This window comes from Rhinoderma darwinii, chromosome 2 (genome assembly GCF_050947455.1).
Source record: "Rhinoderma darwinii isolate aRhiDar2 chromosome 2, aRhiDar2.hap1, whole genome shotgun sequence".
Taxonomy (NCBI): Eukaryota; Metazoa; Chordata; class Amphibia; order Anura; family Rhinodermatidae; genus Rhinoderma; species Rhinoderma darwinii.
Window position 1 is genome coordinate 212,828,150 of NC_134688.1, and position 19,837 is coordinate 212,847,986.

Genomic DNA, 19,837 nt, shown 5'->3' on the forward strand with positions numbered 1-19,837 from the left:
GCATTGTTAAAAAAGGTACAAAAATTTACCATTTTAGGCGGCTGATGCCTGCCAGGGTTCATACATATAAGGTGGTAAAAGAAGAAGCAATGGCTTTTGACAAGCCCTCCAAAAATTGACCCTTTTTATTGGCAGATGCCTGCCGGGGTTCATCCATACATGGATGTAAAAGCAACAAGCAATGGCTTTTCACAAGCCCTCCAAAAATTGACCCTTTTTATTGGCAGATGCCTGCCGAGGTTCTTCCATACATGGATGTAAAAGCAACAAGCAATGGCTTTTCACAAGCCCTCCAAAAATTGACCCTTTTTATTGGCAGATGCCTGCCGGGGTTCTTCCATACATTGATGTAAAAGCAACAAGCAATGGCTTTTGACAAGCCCTCCAAAAATTGACCCTTTTTATTGGCAGATGCCTGCCGGGGTTCTTCCATACATGGATGTAAAAGCATTAAAGCAACAAGCAATGGCTTTTCACAAGCCCTCCAAAAATTGACCCTTTTTATTGGCAGATGCCTGCCGGGGTTCTTCCATACATGGATGTAATAGCATTAAAGCAACAAGCAATGGCTTTTCACAAGCCCTCCAAAAATTGACCCTTTTTATTGGCAGATGCCTGCCGGGGTTCTTCCATACATGGATGTAAAAGCATTAAAGCAACAAGCAATGGCTTTTCACAAGCCCTCCAAAAATTGACCCTTTTTATTGGCAGATGCCTGCCGGGGTTCTTCCATACATGGATGTAAAAGCATTAAAGCAACAAGCAATGGCTTTTCACAAGCCCTCCAAAAATTGACCCTTTTTATTGGCAGATGCCTGCCGGGGTTCTTCCATACATTGATGTAAAAGCATTAAAGCAACAAGCAATGGCTTTTCACAAGCCCTCCAAAAATTGACCCTTTTTATTGGCAGATGCCTGCCGGGGTTCTTCCATACATGGATGTAAAAGCATTAAAGCAACAAGCAATGGCTTTTCACAAGCCCTCCAAAAATTGACCCTTTTTATTGGCAGATGCCTGCCGGGGTTCTTCCATACATGGATGTAAAAGCAACAAGCAATGGCTTTTCACAAGCCCTCCAAAAATTGACCCTTTTTATTGGCAAGGGTGAGTAGTAGCAGCACATTAAAAGACACTGGACGACAGTCACAGGACAAAGCCCTGTGGTGGGGCAGGCCTGCTTGTAGCAGACGGGCGGCAGTGGAGGTTTATTGGTGGTAGTAGTCGAGGTAGCCAACACAGACAGCAAGGGTGCAAGCAGTAGTAGCAGTAGTAGCAGCACATTAAAAAAAGAGACTGGACAGTCAGAGGAGGACAAAGCCCTGTGGTGGGGCAGGCCTCAGGCCTGCTTGTAGCAGACGGGCGGCAGTGGAGGTGTATTGGTGGTAGTAGTCGAGGTAGCCAACACAGACAGCAAGGGTGCAAGCAGTAGTAGCAGTAGTAGCAGCACATTAAAAAAAGAGACTGGACAGTCAGAGGAGGGCAAAGCCCTGTGGTGGGGCAGGCCTCAGGCCTGCTTGTAGCAGACGGCAGTGGAGGTGTATTGGTGGTAGTAGAGGTAGACTAGCCAACACAGACAGCAAGGGTGGTAGGACTGGTAGTAGCAGCAGCACATTAAAAAAAGAGACTGGACGACAGTCACAGGACATAGCCCTGTGGTGGGGTAGGCCTGCTTGTAGCAGACGGGCGGCAGTGTAGGTGTATTGGTGGTATTAGAGGTAGCCAACACAGACAGCAAGGGTGCAAGCAGTAGTAGCAGTAGTAGCAGCACATTAAAAAAAAGAGAGACTGGACAGTCACAGGAGGACAAAGCCCTGTGGTGGGGCAGGCCTCAGGCCTGCTTGTAGCAGACGGGCGGCAGTGGAGGTGTATTGGTGGTAGACTGGTAGTAGCCGAGGTAGCCAACACAGACAGCAAGGGTGCAAGCAGTAGTAGCAGTAGTAGCAGCACATTAAAAAAAGAGACTGGACAGTCAGAGGAGGGCAAAGCCCTGTGGTGGGGCAGGCCTCAGGCCTGCTTGTAGCAGACGGGCGGCAGTGGAGGTGTATTGGTGGTAGTAGTCGAGGTAGCCAACACAGACAGCAAGGGTGCAAGCAGTAGTAGCAGTAGTAGCAGCACATTAAAAAAAGAGACTGGACAGTCAGAGGAGGGCAAAGCCCTGTGGTGGGGCAGGCCTCAGGCCTGCTTGTAGCAGACGGGCGGCAGTGGAGGTGTATTGGTGGTAGTAGTCGAGGTAGCCAACACAGACAGCAAGGGTGCAAGCAGTAGTAGCAGTAGTAGCAGCACATTAAAAAAAGAGACTGGACAGTCAGAGGAGGGCAAAGCCCTGTGGTGGGGCAGGCCTCAGGCCTGCTTGTAGCAGACGGGCGGCAGTGGAGGTGTATTGGTGGTAGTAGTCGAGGTAGCCAACACAGACAGCAAGGGTGCAAGCAGTAGTAGCAGTAGTAGCAGCACATTAAAAAAAGAGACTGGACAGTCAGAGGAGGACAAAGCCCTGTGGTGGGGCAGGCCTCAGGCCTGCTTGTAGCAGACGGGCGGCAGTGGAGGTGTATTGGTGGTAGTAGTCGAGGTAGCCAACACAGACAGCAAGGGTGCAAGCAGTAGTAGCAGTAGTAGCAGCACATTAAAAAAAGAGACTGGACAGTCAGAGGAGGGCAAAGCCCTGTGGTGGGGCAGGCCTCAGGCCTGCTTGTAGCAGACGGCAGTGGAGGTGTATTGGTGGTAGTAGAGGTAGACTAGCCAACACAGACAGCAAGGGTGGTAGGACTGGTAGTAGCAGCAGCACATTAAAAAAAGAGACTGGACGACAGTCACAGGACATAGCCCTGTGGTGGGGTAGGCCTGCTTGTAGCAGACGGGCGGCAGTGTAGGTGTATTGGTGGTATTAGAGGTAGCCAACACAGACAGCAAGGGTGCAAGCAGTAGTAGCAGTAGTAGCAGCACATTAAAAAAAAGAGAGACTGGACAGTCACAGGAGGACAAAGCCCTGTGGTGGGGCAGGCCTCAGGCCTGCTTGTAGCAGACGGGCGGCAGTGGAGGTGTATTGGTGGTAGTAGTCGAGGTAGCCAACACAGACAGCAAGGGTGCAAGCAGTAGTAGCAGTAGTAGCAGCACATTAAAAAAAGAGACTGGACAGTCACAGGAGGACAAAGCCCTGTAGTGGGGCAGGCCTCAGGCCTGCTTGTAGCAGATGGCAGTGTAGGTGTATTGGTGGTAGTAGAGGTACTAGCCAACACAGACAGCAAGGGTGCAAGCAGTAGTAGCAGTAGTAGCAGCACATTAAAAAAAGAGACTGGAGAGTCACAGGACAAAGCCCTCTGGTGGGGCAGGCCTGCTTGTAGCAGACGGCACTGGGGTGGATTGGTGGTAGAAGTAGTAGCAGCTGCAGCACCAACAGCGGCACATTAAAAAAAGAGTGGACAGGACAGAATCCCATAGTAGCAGGCGGCAGTAGCAGGCGGCAGCAGCAGCAGCAATGTAAGATCTAATCAGTGGCATCAGGCACAGGGGTTTTAAAATCCTCACCGATCCACGCTTGATTCATTTTCAGAAACGTGAGATTTTCCAAGCTGTTGGCGGACAATCTTGTTCGCTTAGGGGTGACGAAGCCCCCTGCTGCGCTGAATACCCTCTCTGACGCTACACTGGAGGGTGGACAAGACAGTACACCCATGGCAAACTGGGCCAGTTCTTGCCAATGATCCAATCTGCTGACCCAGAAGTCCATGGGGTCTGGGATCAGCATTTCTGACGGAGAAAGGGCACAGTCCAAGTACGAGTGAACCTGGTTGTTTAGGTGCTGCACCTGGAGATGGTGAACATCCCTTTGGTGACTAGTGCTACGATGTGTGTCAGGTCGGGGTATTGGATGTAAAAATGTTGTCATCATATTTTCCAAACTGAATTGGCTGCTGCTGCTGCTGCTGCTGCCGCTGCTGCCACGGCTGCCGCCTATTGCAGAGGTAGCTCTGCCAGAGGCGGTGGAACGATGAGACAGTGGGGAGCGGAGAGTGGCCCCCCGGTCAGACATGCTTGCAGCGGGTGTCTGCCGTTTGAAAGCCATGACAAGCTGGCTGCATAGCTTCTCTCTATAATAAGCCAATTTTGCCTCCCTCTCGGAAGGCGCAAAAAACTCCCCCATTCTGGCTTTATACCGAGGGTCTAAAAGTGTGGCTATCCAGTAGTCATCTCTTTGCTTCATGCTAACAATACGACAGTCAGCGCGCAAGTAACGAAGCATACAGCTCGCCATCCTGGCCAGCGTTTCAGAGGGCCCGGTTGGTTCCATCTCCGCCCCATACTGCCATGGTTGTCCATCATCAAGGTCGTCGTCAGACTCGTCATCACCACCATCACTGTCATGTTGTGCGGCTGCCTCGTCCCCTATCCCTTCCTGTGATTCCATCTCCAAATCCAGCTCCTCTTCAGGTCCTGTTTCCTCATCCTCCTCCTCCTCCTCAACATCCATAGCCAGATGTGATCCTTCCTCCATCCTTTGCTGAATCATCGCTGTGAGCGTTTGCTCCATAATGAATATCAGCGGCATAACATCGTTCATTCCGCTAGCGTCACGGCTCACAAATCGTGTGGCCTCTTCAAAGGGCCTCAAAACGCGACATGCGTCTCTAACCAGCTGCCAGTGCCTGAGCTCGAAATTACACTGGCTCCAAACGCTGCCCGTCTGCTGCATCAGGAAATCATTCACGGCTTTCCGCTGTTCGTACAGACGGTCCAACATGTGCAGGGTGGAATTCCATCGTGTTGGAACGTCGCAAATCAGGCTGTGTTCTGGGAGATTGTTTTGACGCTGCAAGTCCAGGAGGGCGTGCTTAAATGCATACGAACGTCTAAAGCGAACGCAAACCCTCCTGGACATGGCCAGCACACCCTTCAAACCAACATATGACTTTAAGAAGCGTGTTATGACCAGATTGATCACATGTGCCATGCAAGGAGCGTGTGTCAGGTGACCTAGACGCAGTGCAGCCACAACGTTCTTGCCGTTATCAGAGACAACATTGCCCAGTGTGAGTTTCAGAGGAGACAGCCAGCGTGCGATTTCCTCCTTGATGCACAGCAGCAGCTCCTGCCCTGTGTGGCTTTTCTCGCCCAGGCTCAGCAGGTGTAAGACAGCGTTGTGGCGCTTCACCTTGCACCTATGAAAAGAGGAGGGAGGAGGAGTGGAAGATACGCTGTGTCCTGTCGGGGACGGGAAGACCTCCAAGGAGGAAGGCAAGGAGGAGGAGGAGGAGTAGGAGGAGAAGGATGGTAGGCGCCTGGTGTCCGGAGTTGAACTAGAAACATACAAGCGTGGAGGTGGTAATGCCTGGCATTGCTGCGGTGGTGCATCGGACTGCAAAATATTGACCCAGTGGGCCGTGAAAGACATGTACTGTCCCTGCCCATAGTTGCTGCTCCACGTGTCGACGGTGGCATGTACCCTGCTGCACACGGATAATTGCAAGGACTTGGACACCTTTTCCTCCACATGCTTGTGCAAGGCAGGGACAGCTGTTTTGGAGAAGTAATGTCGGCTAGGTATTCGCCACCTAGGCTGAGCGCACGCCATCAATTGCTTGAAGCCGGCGGAGTCGACCAGGTGGTATGGCAGCGACTGCACCACCAACAACTTTGCCAGGTGTGAATTAAGCCGCACGACAAGTGGATGACTGGGTATATATTGTTGCTTATTGGACAACGATTCCGTAATGGATAACTGACGGGACATAGGAGGAGCACTAGATGACAGTGATGATGATGATGACAACGACATGGTGGATAAGGCCTGGCTACTACTTAGATGACAGGGACTCGGAGCAGCAGCAGCAGCGGAAGAGGGGTCTTCATTAGATGTACATGATGGTGGGGCATGTTGATTGTCCCACATGGCCTTGTGATGCCGTTCCATGTGTTTACGTAGAGCAGTAGTTCCTACATTGCTGCCCTGCCCACGCCTTACTTTCTGCTTGCAGATACGGCACTGTGCCATGTTTTCCTCCTCTGGGAAGGTACAGAAAAATTGCCACACGGCAGAGTACCGTAAAGAGGTAGTACCACGTCCACCACCACCACCACCACCACAACCACCCGAGCTTGCCCCTTGTCTGGCAGGCTTTTTTCGGGAACCTACACCAGCATCTGTGTCGCCGTCACCGGCTCCTGAGCTGACCCTACCGCTGCAACGTTTTGCAGATTGACTTCTGCCCCTACCTCGGCTTGGCTGTTTATCACATCCAGTGCCGCCACTACTACCCTCCTCCTCTGACGCCGTCATCACCTCGTCACCTGGTTCCCACGTCCTGTCTAAAACAACATCATCATCATAGCCTTCCTCATCATCCCCGCCACTTCTGTCACTGTGTTGTGAATGTGATGTGACATCATGGCGGGCTCCATGCCCCCCCTCATTACTGCGTCTGCCACCACGGCTACCACCACCAACACCCCCACTACCGCAGCTATGCGTCTCGGTCACCGCTTCCACCTCCACCACCGCCGCAACACACTCCGTTGGCTGACTCGCGGAAAACAAATCATCATCATCACTATGTTGTTCAGTATCTTCCTTCGCACCCGAGGAGATGTCTCTTAGGACTCTCAGGAAAGATGGCTTCCCGCTAGGAAGGGGGAGCGAAGACATAGATGATGGAATGGAAACGCTAGAAATACCTATATTACTACTGTCACCGTGCCAAGGAACTGTAGAGGATCTGGAATCCAACGAAACCTGGCTTGAAGCCAGATCGTCAGAGTCTTCCTGCTGAGATGACCGCGAGCCAGCCAACCAGTCCACAATGGCCGTATTGTCTAAAGTAACCCGCCCACCGGAGGAGATGGACAAGTCTGGCTTGCTGATACTACTACTAGCAGGCACATGGCAGCTGCTACTAGTGGAACTGGGCACATGTCTTGTGCCACAAATGCTGCTACTGGGTCTGGCACCAACAGATCCAACATTTGGACTGGAAGAGGAGACGGCATGGGTGTTTCTTCCTCTACCCCGTCCTTTCACAACCTTTTTTTTCCCAGACATTTCAGAGCCCCTTTTAAAAGCGTATTCACACACGGACACTGGCTTGGCAAATGGCAATGAATGAGAATTTCAATCAGCCTCGCTGCAGTGCACTCAGGGAATGCTGGGCCTTGTAGTACTACTAGGCTGCCTGTATGGCAAGTTGGATTGTTATTCCAGGGATGAGCCCCTTTTAAAAGCGTATTCACACACGGACACTGGCTTGGCAAATGGCAATGAATGAGAATTTCAATCAGCCTCGCTGCAGTGCACTCAGGGAATGCTGGGCGTTGTAGTACTTCTAGGCTGCCTGTATGGCAAGTTGGATTGTTATCCTGTTAATAACGGCCAGGGATGAGCCCCTTTTAAAAGCGTATTCACACACGGACACTGGCTTGGCAAATGGCAATGAATGAGAATTTCAATCAGCCTCGCTGCAGTGCACTCAGGGAATGCTGGGCCTTGTAGTACTACTACTACCACTACTACAAAGGCTGCCTGTATTGCAAGTTGGATGCAATGGGGATGAGCCCCTTCTAAAAGCGTATTCACACACGGACACTGGCTTGGCAAATGGCAATGAATGAGAATTTCAATCAGCCTCGCTGCAGTGCACTCAGGGAATGCTGGGCCTTGTAGTACTACTAGGCTGCCTGTATGGCAAGTTGGATTGTTATTCCAGGGATGAGCCCCTTTTAAAAGCGTATTCACACACGGACACTGGCTTGGCAAATGGCAATGAATGAGAATTTCAATCAGCCTCGCTGCAGTGCACTCAGGGAATGCTGGGCCTTGTAGTACTACTAGGCTGCCTGTATGGCAAGTTGGATTGTTATTCCAGGGATGAGCCCCTTTTAAAAGCGTATTCACACACGGACACTGGCTTGGCAAATGGCAATGAATGAGAATTTCAATCAGCCTCGCTGCAGTGCACTCAGGGAATGCTGGGCGTTGTAGTACTTCTAGGCTGCCTGTATGGCAAGTTGGATTGTTATCCTGTTAATAACGGCCAGGGATGAGCCCCTTTTAAAAGCGTATTCACACACGGACACTGGCTTGGCAAATGGCAATGAATGAGAATTTCAATCAGCCTCGCTGCAGTGCACTCAGGGAATGCTGGGCCTTGTAGTACTACTACTACCACTACTACAAAGGCTGCCTGTATTGCAAGTTGGATGCAATGGGGATGAGCCCCTTCTAAAAGCGTATTCACACACGGACACTGGCTTGGCAAATGGCAATGAATGAGAATTTCAATCAGCCTCGCTGCAGTGCACTCAGGGAATGCTGGGCCTTGTAGTACTACTAGGCTGCCTGTATGGCAAGTTGGATTGTTATTCCAGGGATGAGCCCCTTTTAAAAGCGTATTCACACACGGACACTGGCTTGGCAAATGGCAATGAATGAGAATTTCAATCAGCCTCGCTGCAGTGCACTCAGGGAATGCTGGGCCTTGTAGTACTACTACTACCACTACTACAAAGGCTGCCTGTATTGCAAGTTGGATGCAATGGGGATGAGCCCCTTCTAAAAGCGTATTCACACACGGACACTGGCTTGGCAAATGGCAATGAATGAGAATTTCAATCAGCCTCGCTGCAGTGCACTCAGGGAATGCTGGGCCTTGTAGTACTACTACCACTACTACAAAGGCTGCCTGTATTGCAAGTTGGATGCAATGGGGATGAGCCCCTTCTAAAAGCGTATTCACACACGGACACTGGCTTGGCAAATGGCAATGAATGAGAATTTCAATCAGCCTCGCTGCAGTGCACTCAGGGAATGCTGGGCCTTGTAGTACTACTAGGCTGCCTGTATGGCAAGTTGGATTGTTATTCCAGGGATGAGCCCCTTTTAAAAGCGTATTCACACACGGACACTGGCTTGGCAAATGGCAATGAATGAGAATTTCAATCAGCCTCGCTGCAGTGCACTCAGGGAATGCTGGGCCTTGTAGTACTACTAGGCTGCCTGTATGGCAAGTTGGATTGTTATTCCAGGGATGAGCCCCTTTTAAAAGCGTATTCACACACGGACACTGGCTTGGCAAATGGCAATGAATGAGAATTTCAATCAGCCTCGCTGCAGTGCACTCAGGGAATGCTGGGCCTTGTAGTACTACTAGGCTGCCTGTATGGCAAGTTGGATTGTTATTCCAGGGATGAGCCCCTTTTAAAAGCGTATTCACACACGGACACTGGCTTGGCAAATGGCAATGAATGAGAATTTCAATCAGCCTCGCTGCAGTGCACTCAGGGAATGCTGGGCCTTGTAGTACTACTACTACCACTACTACAAAGGCTGCCTGTATTGCAAGTTGGATGCAATGGGGATGAGCCCCTTCTAAAAGCGTATTCACACACGGACACTGGCTTGGCAAATGGCAATGAATGAGAATTTCAATCAGCCTCGCTGCAGTGCACTCAGGGAATGCTGGGCGTTGTAGTACTTCTAGGCTGCCTGTATGGCAAGTTGGATTGTTATCCTGTTAATAACGGCCAGGGATGAGCCCCTTTTAAAAGCGTATTCACACACGGACACTGGCTTGGCAAATGGCAATGAATGAGAATTTCAATCAGCCTCGCTGCAGTGCACTCAGGGAATGCTGGGCCTTGTAGTACTACTACTACCACTACTACAAAGGCTGCCTGTATTGCAAGTTGGATGCAATGGGGATGAGCCCCTTCTAAAAGCGTATTCACACACGGACACTGGCTTGGCAAATGGCAATGAATGAGAATTTCAATCAGCCTCGCTGCAGTGCACTCAGGGAATGCTGGGCCTTGTAGTACTACTAGGCTGCCTGTATGGCAAGTTGGATTGTTATTCCAGGGATGAGCCCCTTTTAAAAGCGTATTCACACACGGACACTGGCTTGGCAAATGGCAATGAATGAGAATTTCAATCAGCCTCGCTGCAGTGCACTCAGGGAATGCTGGGCGTTGTAGTACTTCTAGGCTGCCTGTATGGCAAGTTGGATTGTTATTCCAGGGATGAGCCCCTTTTAAAAGCGTATTCACACACGGACACTGGCTTGGCAAATGGCAATGAATGAGAATTTCAATCAGCCTCGCTGCAGTGCACTCAGGGAATGCTGGGCGTTGTAGTACTTCTAGGCTGCCTGTATGGCAAGTTGGATTGTTATCCTGTTAATAACGGCCAGGGATGAGCCCCTTTTAAAAGCGTATTCACACACGGACACTGGCTTGGCAAATGGCAATGAATGAGAATTTCAATCAGCCTCGCTGCAGTGCACTCAGGGAATGCTGGGCCTTGTAGTACTACTACTACCACTACTACAAAGGCTGCCTGTATTGCAAGTTGGATGCAATGGGGATGAGCCCCTTCTAAAAGCGTATTCACACACGGACACTGGCTTGGCAAATGGCAATGAATGAGAATTTCAATCAGCCTCGCTGCAGTGCACTCAGGGAATGCTGGGCGTTGTAGTACTTCTAGGCTGCCTGTATGGCAAGTTGGATTGTTATTCCAGGGATGAGCCCCTTTTAAAAGCGTATTCACACACGGACACTGGCTTGGCAAATGGCAATGAATGAGAATTTCAATCAGCCTCGCTGCAGTGCACTCAGGGAATGCTGGGCCTTATAGTACTACTAGGCTGCCTGTATTGCAAGTTGGATGCAACGGGGATGAGCCCCTTATAAAAGCGTATTCACACACTGGCTGAGTAGTGAGTAGTGGATGAGCCCCTTCGATTTCTGAATTCCTGCCTTTTAGATTCCTAAAGCTTTCCCTTACTGCACAGAGATGCTATTCCTACAGCTCCTGTCTGTAAAATGGCCGCTGAGCTCCGTGCATAGACTTTTATTGCAGGCTTGAGCCCGCCCCTATGCTGCCTCCCGATAGGCTGGGAGAGCCGTTTGCAAGGCATTATGGGGTAGCCTGATGTCAGGTGATCTTCTGTAATCCTCCATTTTAGATGTAACATGTGGCAGGCGCCAAAATGTAGCCGGGTTCGGTCAAAACGGGTTCGGCCGAACCCGGTAAAGTTCGGATTCGCTGCGAACCGAACTTTTCCTGAAGTTCGGACCGAAACCGGGTTCGGTTGTCCCGGTTCGCTCATCTCTATACATTTGTATCCAGGAATCCTACCTGTCTTTACACTGCCTCCCCCATTTCTACAACTTTCCAAATGTCATTATAATGGCTTCAATTCCTCACAGTAGATGCCCTTTGAAATTTACTATCTGCTCAATTCTTTGTTCCCTTTCTACTGTGTTGGAAACTCAATAAAATTAGGTTACAAAAACCACTGTTGTTAAATGTATTCTCTCTTGTTCCACACTATTTGTTTTTTTAAAGAAATGTGATCTAGATAGATGAAAGAAGAAAATCGTGCCAGAAAACAGATGTTACATTATGTATACTATGTGCTGGTAATTACATTGTAGAAAAAAAATAACATGGGCGTAACACAGAATTAAAGGAGAACGTAAAATATAATTAAAAAAATTAGTAGATCTCAATTATTACTCGACAAGTGATATGTTTTGTAGAAAAAGCGTCACGGCTAGTAGCAAGTAGTCCCAAGCATATGATATCGCCACTGTATGACCAGCTTTAGATGTGCCTAATTTATCTATAAAGGTTTTGACCCAAGTAAAGGACCAGCATAGTCAACCAGTTGCTCTATAATATATAAATATATGTATCATAGTGTTGCATTTAAACAACTTTATATCTATAAATTAAATTAAATAAAAATAGCATAAGCATAAAATAACATTTTATATGTATAGTATTATGCACAAAAAATTACATTCAGGAGGATTTACGGATGGACACAATCTCATACATGTCACATGTCCCTTTTTCAAAAGTCCCTACTTTTCACCCAATCCATGTTTTCTCCTTTGCTTTATAAATGTCATTACTTTGGAATGGGATATAATTTATAAAGTAACTTTATTGCTCTAAAAAGTGAGAGTCTGGCTCCTAATTTCATATAAGCAGATACTCTGAAAATTATTTTAGGATTTATTGCTATTTGATGCTTAAATGTTTGTATACTTAACAGATTTTTGCAGTAATTTTTTTAACGAAAATCTATTAAAGAGTATGGTTATGCATAAAAAAAAGTAGGGTCTTTGCACAATGTCCCTCCACAATCATCTGTAACCTGTAACAATAATGAGACGTAGCAACAATGATAAAGAAAAAGATTTGAGTAGTCTGTTTCCACCCGCATCTTACATGAACCACCAGCTAATGCTAAAAGTGCCCATACACTTTAGATAACTGTAGGGCCTATGTTTATTTTAATGGGGAGAGGTAAATAAGTCACTGCCAGACCCATGGGAACAAAACATCAGGCATGTTGAAATCCAACATGCCTGATCCTTCTTTCCCCTAACATCTGCCGTTTGGGTAAAGTCGGGAGATGATCATACACATTAGACAGTTGGCGGACTTTCATTTAATGTGTATGGGTTCTTAGCTCTATTTGTATGTCCCTGGACGCATTCTGCTACAGATTTATTGTTCTGCTTAAATTATATAGACAGATATATAGCAATATTAGTACAATCTATGTTGTTCGAAAAATCCTTACATCGGTAAATATAGAAAATATGTGTTCGTTTCATTGTGTCAAATATAAAAATAAGAGCAATACATGTATTAAAATAAAACACAGTACAGAAATTGCCCCATGTCCAACATATGGAACGGGAGAGAGCCCTTGAATCTTCGTTGAATCCTGTACATAATGGTTTTGTTTGAAAATGTGGATTTGCTGTCCTATTTTTGCCATACTCAAGTAAATGGCCATTTTTTTCTTTTGTTCTTTGCTTGGTTATGAAATTGAGCGTGTATGTAATATATAAATTATCTACCACCTTTTTGGTGTACTATTATACAACTATGGTTGTGTACTAATTATTGAAAATAACTGGTATTTTGAGTACGTTCCTTTGGAAATAGCTATATGATACTGTATATAAAAAACTATTATCGCACTGGTGTATATGAATCTTTATCACGTTTTTTTATAGATACATTTTTGTTACATTTTTGTAAAATTAATATTTTATCAAATATGAGTGTTTCAGTATATTGGGTCATTAGGCACCCCCTAATTTATGTATTATTTGTCTCAATATGTTATACACGTATAGATTGTTTTGTGTTTTATGGTACACTTTTCTTTTTTCATCCTTATATTTTATTCATTTTTTTTTTTTATTCTATCATTATTTTTCTTATGATATGATATGATAATATTATCACACCCATTTCTTTCTTCATATTCTTATTATTTTCATATATACTCTTGCAACATACAGTTCCATTTACACGACTATTCCCGCAGAGACATAAGCCATAATATTTTGCTAAGTATTTTTTACGCATACTGTCATGTAAGGGTTGTATGGCAAACTAGGTTCCCAAGAGCTATCTAATATACTTTGATAATACAGGGTAATAAGGAAAAGATCACAGCACACAATCCCTTTACTTACACTATCAAAAGCTCTTTAGTGATACAGTGCGCATGTCCGTTGTGGCTGCTGGTTGCGACGCTTTCCCTCTCCGTCTCCAAGGGCACACTGCACATGTCCGAAACTCCCGTTACGCGTCGGGAATCCGGATGTTTGCTGCAGAGTCTGGAGCAGGAAGTGGGGCTTGCCTCGTTTCCGGTCGCACCAATGGAGATGCGCCGTTATTCATCATGCTAATGACACCCTCCATGGACTATTTAAGGGCTGCTAAGGTTAGTACACATACACACATCTGCCTGAGGAAGCACTCGTGGCGAAACGCGCGTTGGGGTTCATGTGGAGGAGTGGACACTGATAACTACCTCTCTTGCTGTCTATGGGTAAGGCTGCTGTTATAAATACTATTGTGAAGCACTGTCACTTTATTCCACCCTTTCTCTCTTACATTCGCCGAACATGTTTATATAATGTACTGACTAAGAATGGGATGATTCCCCTTTGGGTGTAGGTGCATACTTCTTCAAAAAAATTTTTTATACAACTTGTAAACCCATATAATATATGCAGCAATTGTAATTACTAGCTCCTCTGTTCATACTAGGGTCTTGTCTTCATATATTTTAACATTGTCTGCTATATGTGTTTAATAAAATTCAAATTTTTATATACAAATTGGCTTGAAAAGTTCTGATTGTTCTCTTCTGTGTATGGATCATTGCATGAAGCTGCCTATATGATATGGGGGGATGTTTTTGTTATAAACGATGCCCAGCCCTCACTACAATTGCTTTTGGAGTCTATATATTGACAGTACAGATGTAGCAATCTTTATCTTGACTTTTAACGCGTTGAATAAGCAATGGCTAGATCTCTTATCTTGATTTTTTCAAAGACTTTTCAACGGCTTTTGTTGTGTGATATCACGCTGCAGCAAGATATCAGAGTCAAGTTAAAGATGGCTACATCTGTACTATAATATTTTTGATTTGTAATCAAAGAAAAATAAAGGTTTGCTTTTTTCATTTCCATGTAAGGTGTTTTTTTTTTCTCTTTTCTCTCTCTCTCTGAGGGCAGCATAAAGTAGTGACAGACATGCTGATTTTAAAGGTCTGTCGCTTATGTGGGAATGTTACATGAATGTTGAGAACTTACATTTTAAACGGTGCAGCACTCGCATGACCCCGGGAGGAAGGAGTCCAGCGTATTTATGATCTGGCTCTCCCCCCGCCCAGCCGGCAGCCGCAGCTGATTGACAGCTTTCTCCCAATTACTATGCATGGGCAGAAATCTGTCAATCATCGGTGGCTGGTGGTGGGGAGCTGCAGCTCATAAATATGCCGGACTCCTTTCTCCCAGCGCGATGCGAGCGCTGCAACAGCTTAAATTGAGGTTCTTGACAATCATGTAACATTCGAACATAAGCGACAAACTGCTAAAATCAGCATGTCTGTCACTCTCTAAAGGCAGCATAAAATTGCTGACAGCTTTGCTTTTAGGACATCTGGCAACTACCATATAGGAATAATAGGTTGAACAGTGTTTATGTTTACTTATGTCTTATTTAACATAACTATTTATCAGGGGCATAACTTGAAGCTCCTGACCCATATACAAAATATGTAAAAGGAGCTTTAACTATAAGGTCCCATTCATAGTAGTGGTGTCACATCCTGCGGAAGAGGGACCTTTGGGCCTGCTTCAGACACCTGGGCCTGGGTGCGACTGCTATAGCTACACCTCTGCTAACTATGAAACTATGTAACACCAAAAGGTTATGTATGTTATATGTTTGCTGTTTTTAGGGAGTACCAGAAATATTGTAGATTATTTATGTCCACTCTGAGCCGTCTCCTATTAAAAAAAACATATGTAATAAACATGCCACGACCACACTGTGTGAATGTGGCCTAAGAAAATATATAATTTTTTTATTTGACTTGTATGGCAATTTAGAAGAACAGCTCCCATAACAGACAGACAGATATGAGATAGATAGATATGAGATAGAGAGATAGATAGATAGAGAGAGAGAGAGAGAGAGAGAGAGAGAGAGAGAGAGAGAGAGAGAGAGAGAGAGAGGGATAGATAGATAGATAGATAGATAGATAGATAGATAGATAGATAGATAGATAGATAGATAGATAGATAGATAGATAGATAGATATGAGATAGATATGAGATAGATATGAGATAGATATGAGATAGATATGAGATAGATATGAGATAGATAGATAGATAGATAGATAGATAGATAGATAGATAGATAGATAGATAGATAGATAGATAGATAGATAGATAGATAGATAGATAGATAGATAGATAGATAGATAGATAGAGAGAGAGGGGGATGGATGGATGGATGGATGGATGGATGGATAGATAGATAGATAGATAGATAGATAGATAGATAGATAGATAGATAGATAGATAGATAGATAGATAGATAGATAGATAGATAGATAGATAGATAGATAGATAGATAGATAGATAGATATGAGATAGATAGATAGATAGATAGATAGATAGATAGATAGATAGATAGATAGATAGATAGATAGATAGATAGATAGATAGATAGATAGATAGATAGATATGAGATAGATAGATAGATAGATATGAGATAGATAGATAGATATGAGATAGATAGATAGATAGATAGATAGATAGATAGATAGATAGATAGATAGATAGATAGATAGATAGATAGATAGATAGATAGATAGATAGATAGATAGATAGATAGATAGATAGATGGATAGATATTACACATGTCGTTTTTGTAGGGACATATAGGAAAAAATAACTTACATGTCATGTACAATCTTACCTGTAGTATGTTTCTTTATTAATAGGCACGTACCTGTAAAAGCTGTCATTGCTGCAGAATGCTTTCTGCTGAGTAGAAGGAAACATTACATGGAGGTATTGTTCTTTCACCAGTAAAAGGTTTTATGTATGCTTATTTGGTGCATTCCACTTTTTGTGCAGTCCTCAAACAGGAAATAAGATACAGAAAGATAGCAAGTGAACTCTTTAATACAAAATGTTTCAGATTTGTCTTTTTCAGCATTGTCAAGGTATCATAAAAGTGGAGTACAAAAAGCATGCATGTTTTGAATGTCGTTTTGTGCAGCCACAATTCTTTCTATATACAGTACCATAAATAACGCAGAAGCACAGAGAGCTATTGTTTGCAGTACATTTTATTATTAGCTAGCCACCCTATGGCTTTCCCTCTTAAAGGGAACCTGTCACCAGCATTTTAGCTATAAAGCCAGCAATACCTGGTGAAAGTGGGTGAAAAATCATTGTCATCTAAGCTATAAATATGTTCTAAGTAAGCTCTGTACCTTTAGTATTCTGTTTTTCAGTGGTCCACGCCGTATGCAAATCAGCAGAAAAGAGTCAAATCTTCATCTGAAAAGAGTCAGGTTTTCATTCCTCCAGCGTCTCAGAGTGGACTCCACCTCCTTTTTGATTGACAACTCCTTAGCCAGTCAGGGCTGGACAGGTGGTGGCAGTGGGCGTGGTTAAGAAGCTCCGTCCCAGAGGGAAAAATAATTACCATAAAAGGCGGGAAAAGTTTAAATGACTATATTTACCGACAGAGGAGGACTTCAGGAAAGAAGAGAACAGGAACGAACTCTGGACAGCTGCGGCCATTGAGGGGTCAGGCTAGTTTAACAGGTAAGATGTTGATGACAGGATCCCTTTAATGCATTTATACTGATTAAAATCAATCTTGGTCTTATTGCATTGCAACTAATATATTGCTGTCATGTGTGGGTGCTCCACGATGAGATAGTATGCTCTATGTAACAAAATGACACAACCAACACAGCACCACACCAGTTTACACAGCAAAGGTAAAAAATAAAATATAAAAATGAAAAGATATGCCCTGCAGACATGATCATAGTGTAGAAAATGTTTCAAATGCAAGAACTATAATTTTTCTGTTCCTTACATTAGCAAGTACCCGAGGCAGTCAATGACAGTCCAGTTCAGCATACTTCCCTAATTAAATGTGAACCACCCATTTTGCGGATTAGGAGTGCCCCAGGGGTGGGATTCAAAGTCCCCTGTTTTGCGGACAAATATATACGTGATAGGAGGGGGTCGCTGTGTTTTGCGGTGTATCGGGCCCTTAAAAAATTATTCTAATAATAAAATAAATCAATTACAATATTCAAAATACGCCCTCTATATTAAAGTGGACTCTAAATAAAGAAATTCCCTGTCCAGAATGTTTTAGTGTGGATTTCCACACTATGTATATAGTTACATAAGTGTACATACCTATCTACCTACCTACCGACGCTCATTATATTAAACTCACCCATTACGTATAGACCTATATGCATACATTCAATATCCTAAGAGTGCTCAGCCCATTTAGTTAGGCTGTGGACTGTGAGAAGGGCGGAGGACAGTGGAGCGTGCGCAGTAAGCCGCGACAACTCTCCCGGCTAATGCACAGATACGGTGCCAGGAGCAAGCTCAGTACATATATATAGCACCAGAACCAAGCTCAGTACATATATACAGCACCAGAACAAAGCCAAGTACATAAATACAGCACCAGAACCAAGCTCAGTACATATATACCGCAGCAGAACAAAGCTCAGTGCATATATACAGCACCAGAACTAAGCCAAGTACATAAATACATCACCAGAAGAAAGCTCAGCACATATATACAGCACCAGAACATAGCCAAGTACATAAATACAACACCAGAACCAAGCTCAATACACAAAAACAGCACCAGAACCAAGCTCAGTATATATATACTCACCAGAACCAAGCTCTGTGTCACGTAGGGTCTGTGGACCCACTGGGCCGTACCGCCTTGGCGGTATGGCAGCTGGCCAACAGGTCACAGGCCAATGTCTATAGTTCGTATAGGGTATAGTGTGACAGCTCGTACAGTAGCAAGGCAGGCTCGGCTGGGACTAGGTAGCAGGTAGACGTCAGGCGTGGTGAAGCAGGTGTGGCGTGGAATACAACACGGCTCAGCACAGTACTCGACCAGGATAGTACGGAATGCAGGGAACAGGAACACACTAGGAGGCCATTGCATAGACAAACTAGGGAAACAACAACAACAACGCTCAGGCATCAAAGCAGGGGGCTGGACCCCTCTTATAGTCCAGGGTACTCACGGCCTGATGCTTCATCCCTATGGGATCTGGCTGAGGTGAGTGGAAGCGAGCGCTGGCGTCTCCTGAGGAGGAGACTCGGGCCAGCGCTCGCTGACTTGTGGCTGCAGCTGTCATGGGGAGAGTGGCGCTGATGGCCCACAGCCACGGACATGACACTCAGTACATATAAAGTGCACCAGAACCAAGCTTAGCATATAAATACAGCACCACACCAGAACCAAGCTCAGTACATATATACAACACCAGAACAAAGCTCAGTGCATATAAAGTACACCAGAACCAAGCTCAGCATAGAAATACAGCACCAGAACAAAGCTCAGTACATATATACAGTACCAAACCCAAGCTCAGCACATATATACTCAAGAGAACTAAGCTCAGTACATAAATACATCACCAAAACCAAGCTCAGCACTGTATTTATGGTGCTGTATATAGGTACTGAGCTTGGTTCTGGTGAATATATATGTACTGAGCTTGGTTCTGGTGAGTGTATATGTACTGAGCTTGGTTCTGGTGTATATATGTACTGAGCTTTGTTCTGGTGTTGTATATATGTACTGAGCTTTGTTCTGGTGTTGTATATATATACTGATCTTGGTTCTGGAGTTGTATATATGTTATGAGCTTCTCTTTGGTAGTGTTTATATGTATTGAGCTTGGTTGTTATGATGTATATAACTCCAGAACCAAGCTCAGTACATATATACAGCATCAGAACTAAGCTCAGTACATACGTACAGCACAAGCACAAATGCAGCTCAGATCATTTGCAAATTCAGTTTAACTCCTGTCATATAAGTTTGTATGGCATAACACAACAGCTCCCAGTATAACCAGAATGATGGTAAGGATATGCTGGGAGTTGTTGTTTCACAAAAAAAGAACGATAGTACTGATCAATCACAGGGAGAATAAACATTTACATTTAGTGACTCACCGGTGGCAACTTCTCAGATTGGAGTCGTTCTTTTTCTCTTTTCTTTGGTCCTCTATGATGACTTCTCCCGGCCACGACCCATTTCTTCAGTTTGCCGCTCAGATGTCTTCAGCTTCTCACTTTTCCAACATTTCCGCATCTATAAACGAAGATAAAATTCTCATTGTGTCGCACTCTATGCTCCTAAATATAATAGTATCATATACAATGCCCCTGAATATAATACTATCACACACTGTGCTACAAAATATACTAGTATCA

General features: G+C 45.0%; 1 protein-coding gene across 1 annotated transcript in view; it reads right to left on the bottom strand.

Moving 5' to 3' along the window:
• Nucleotides 1–16,687, bottom strand: part of TRAT1 (T cell receptor associated transmembrane adaptor 1) — a 45,769-nt gene extending 29,082 nt beyond the window's left edge. Inside the window, exon 1 of the mRNA XM_075852809.1 lies at nucleotides 16,332–16,687. Within this exon, the coding sequence (XP_075708924.1) occupies nucleotides 16,332–16,347 (16 nt within the window). The 5' untranslated portion in view covers nucleotides 16,348–16,687. The remainder of the gene's footprint in view (nucleotides 1–16,331) is intronic.
• Nucleotides 16,688–19,837: the final 3,150 nt, after the last annotated feature.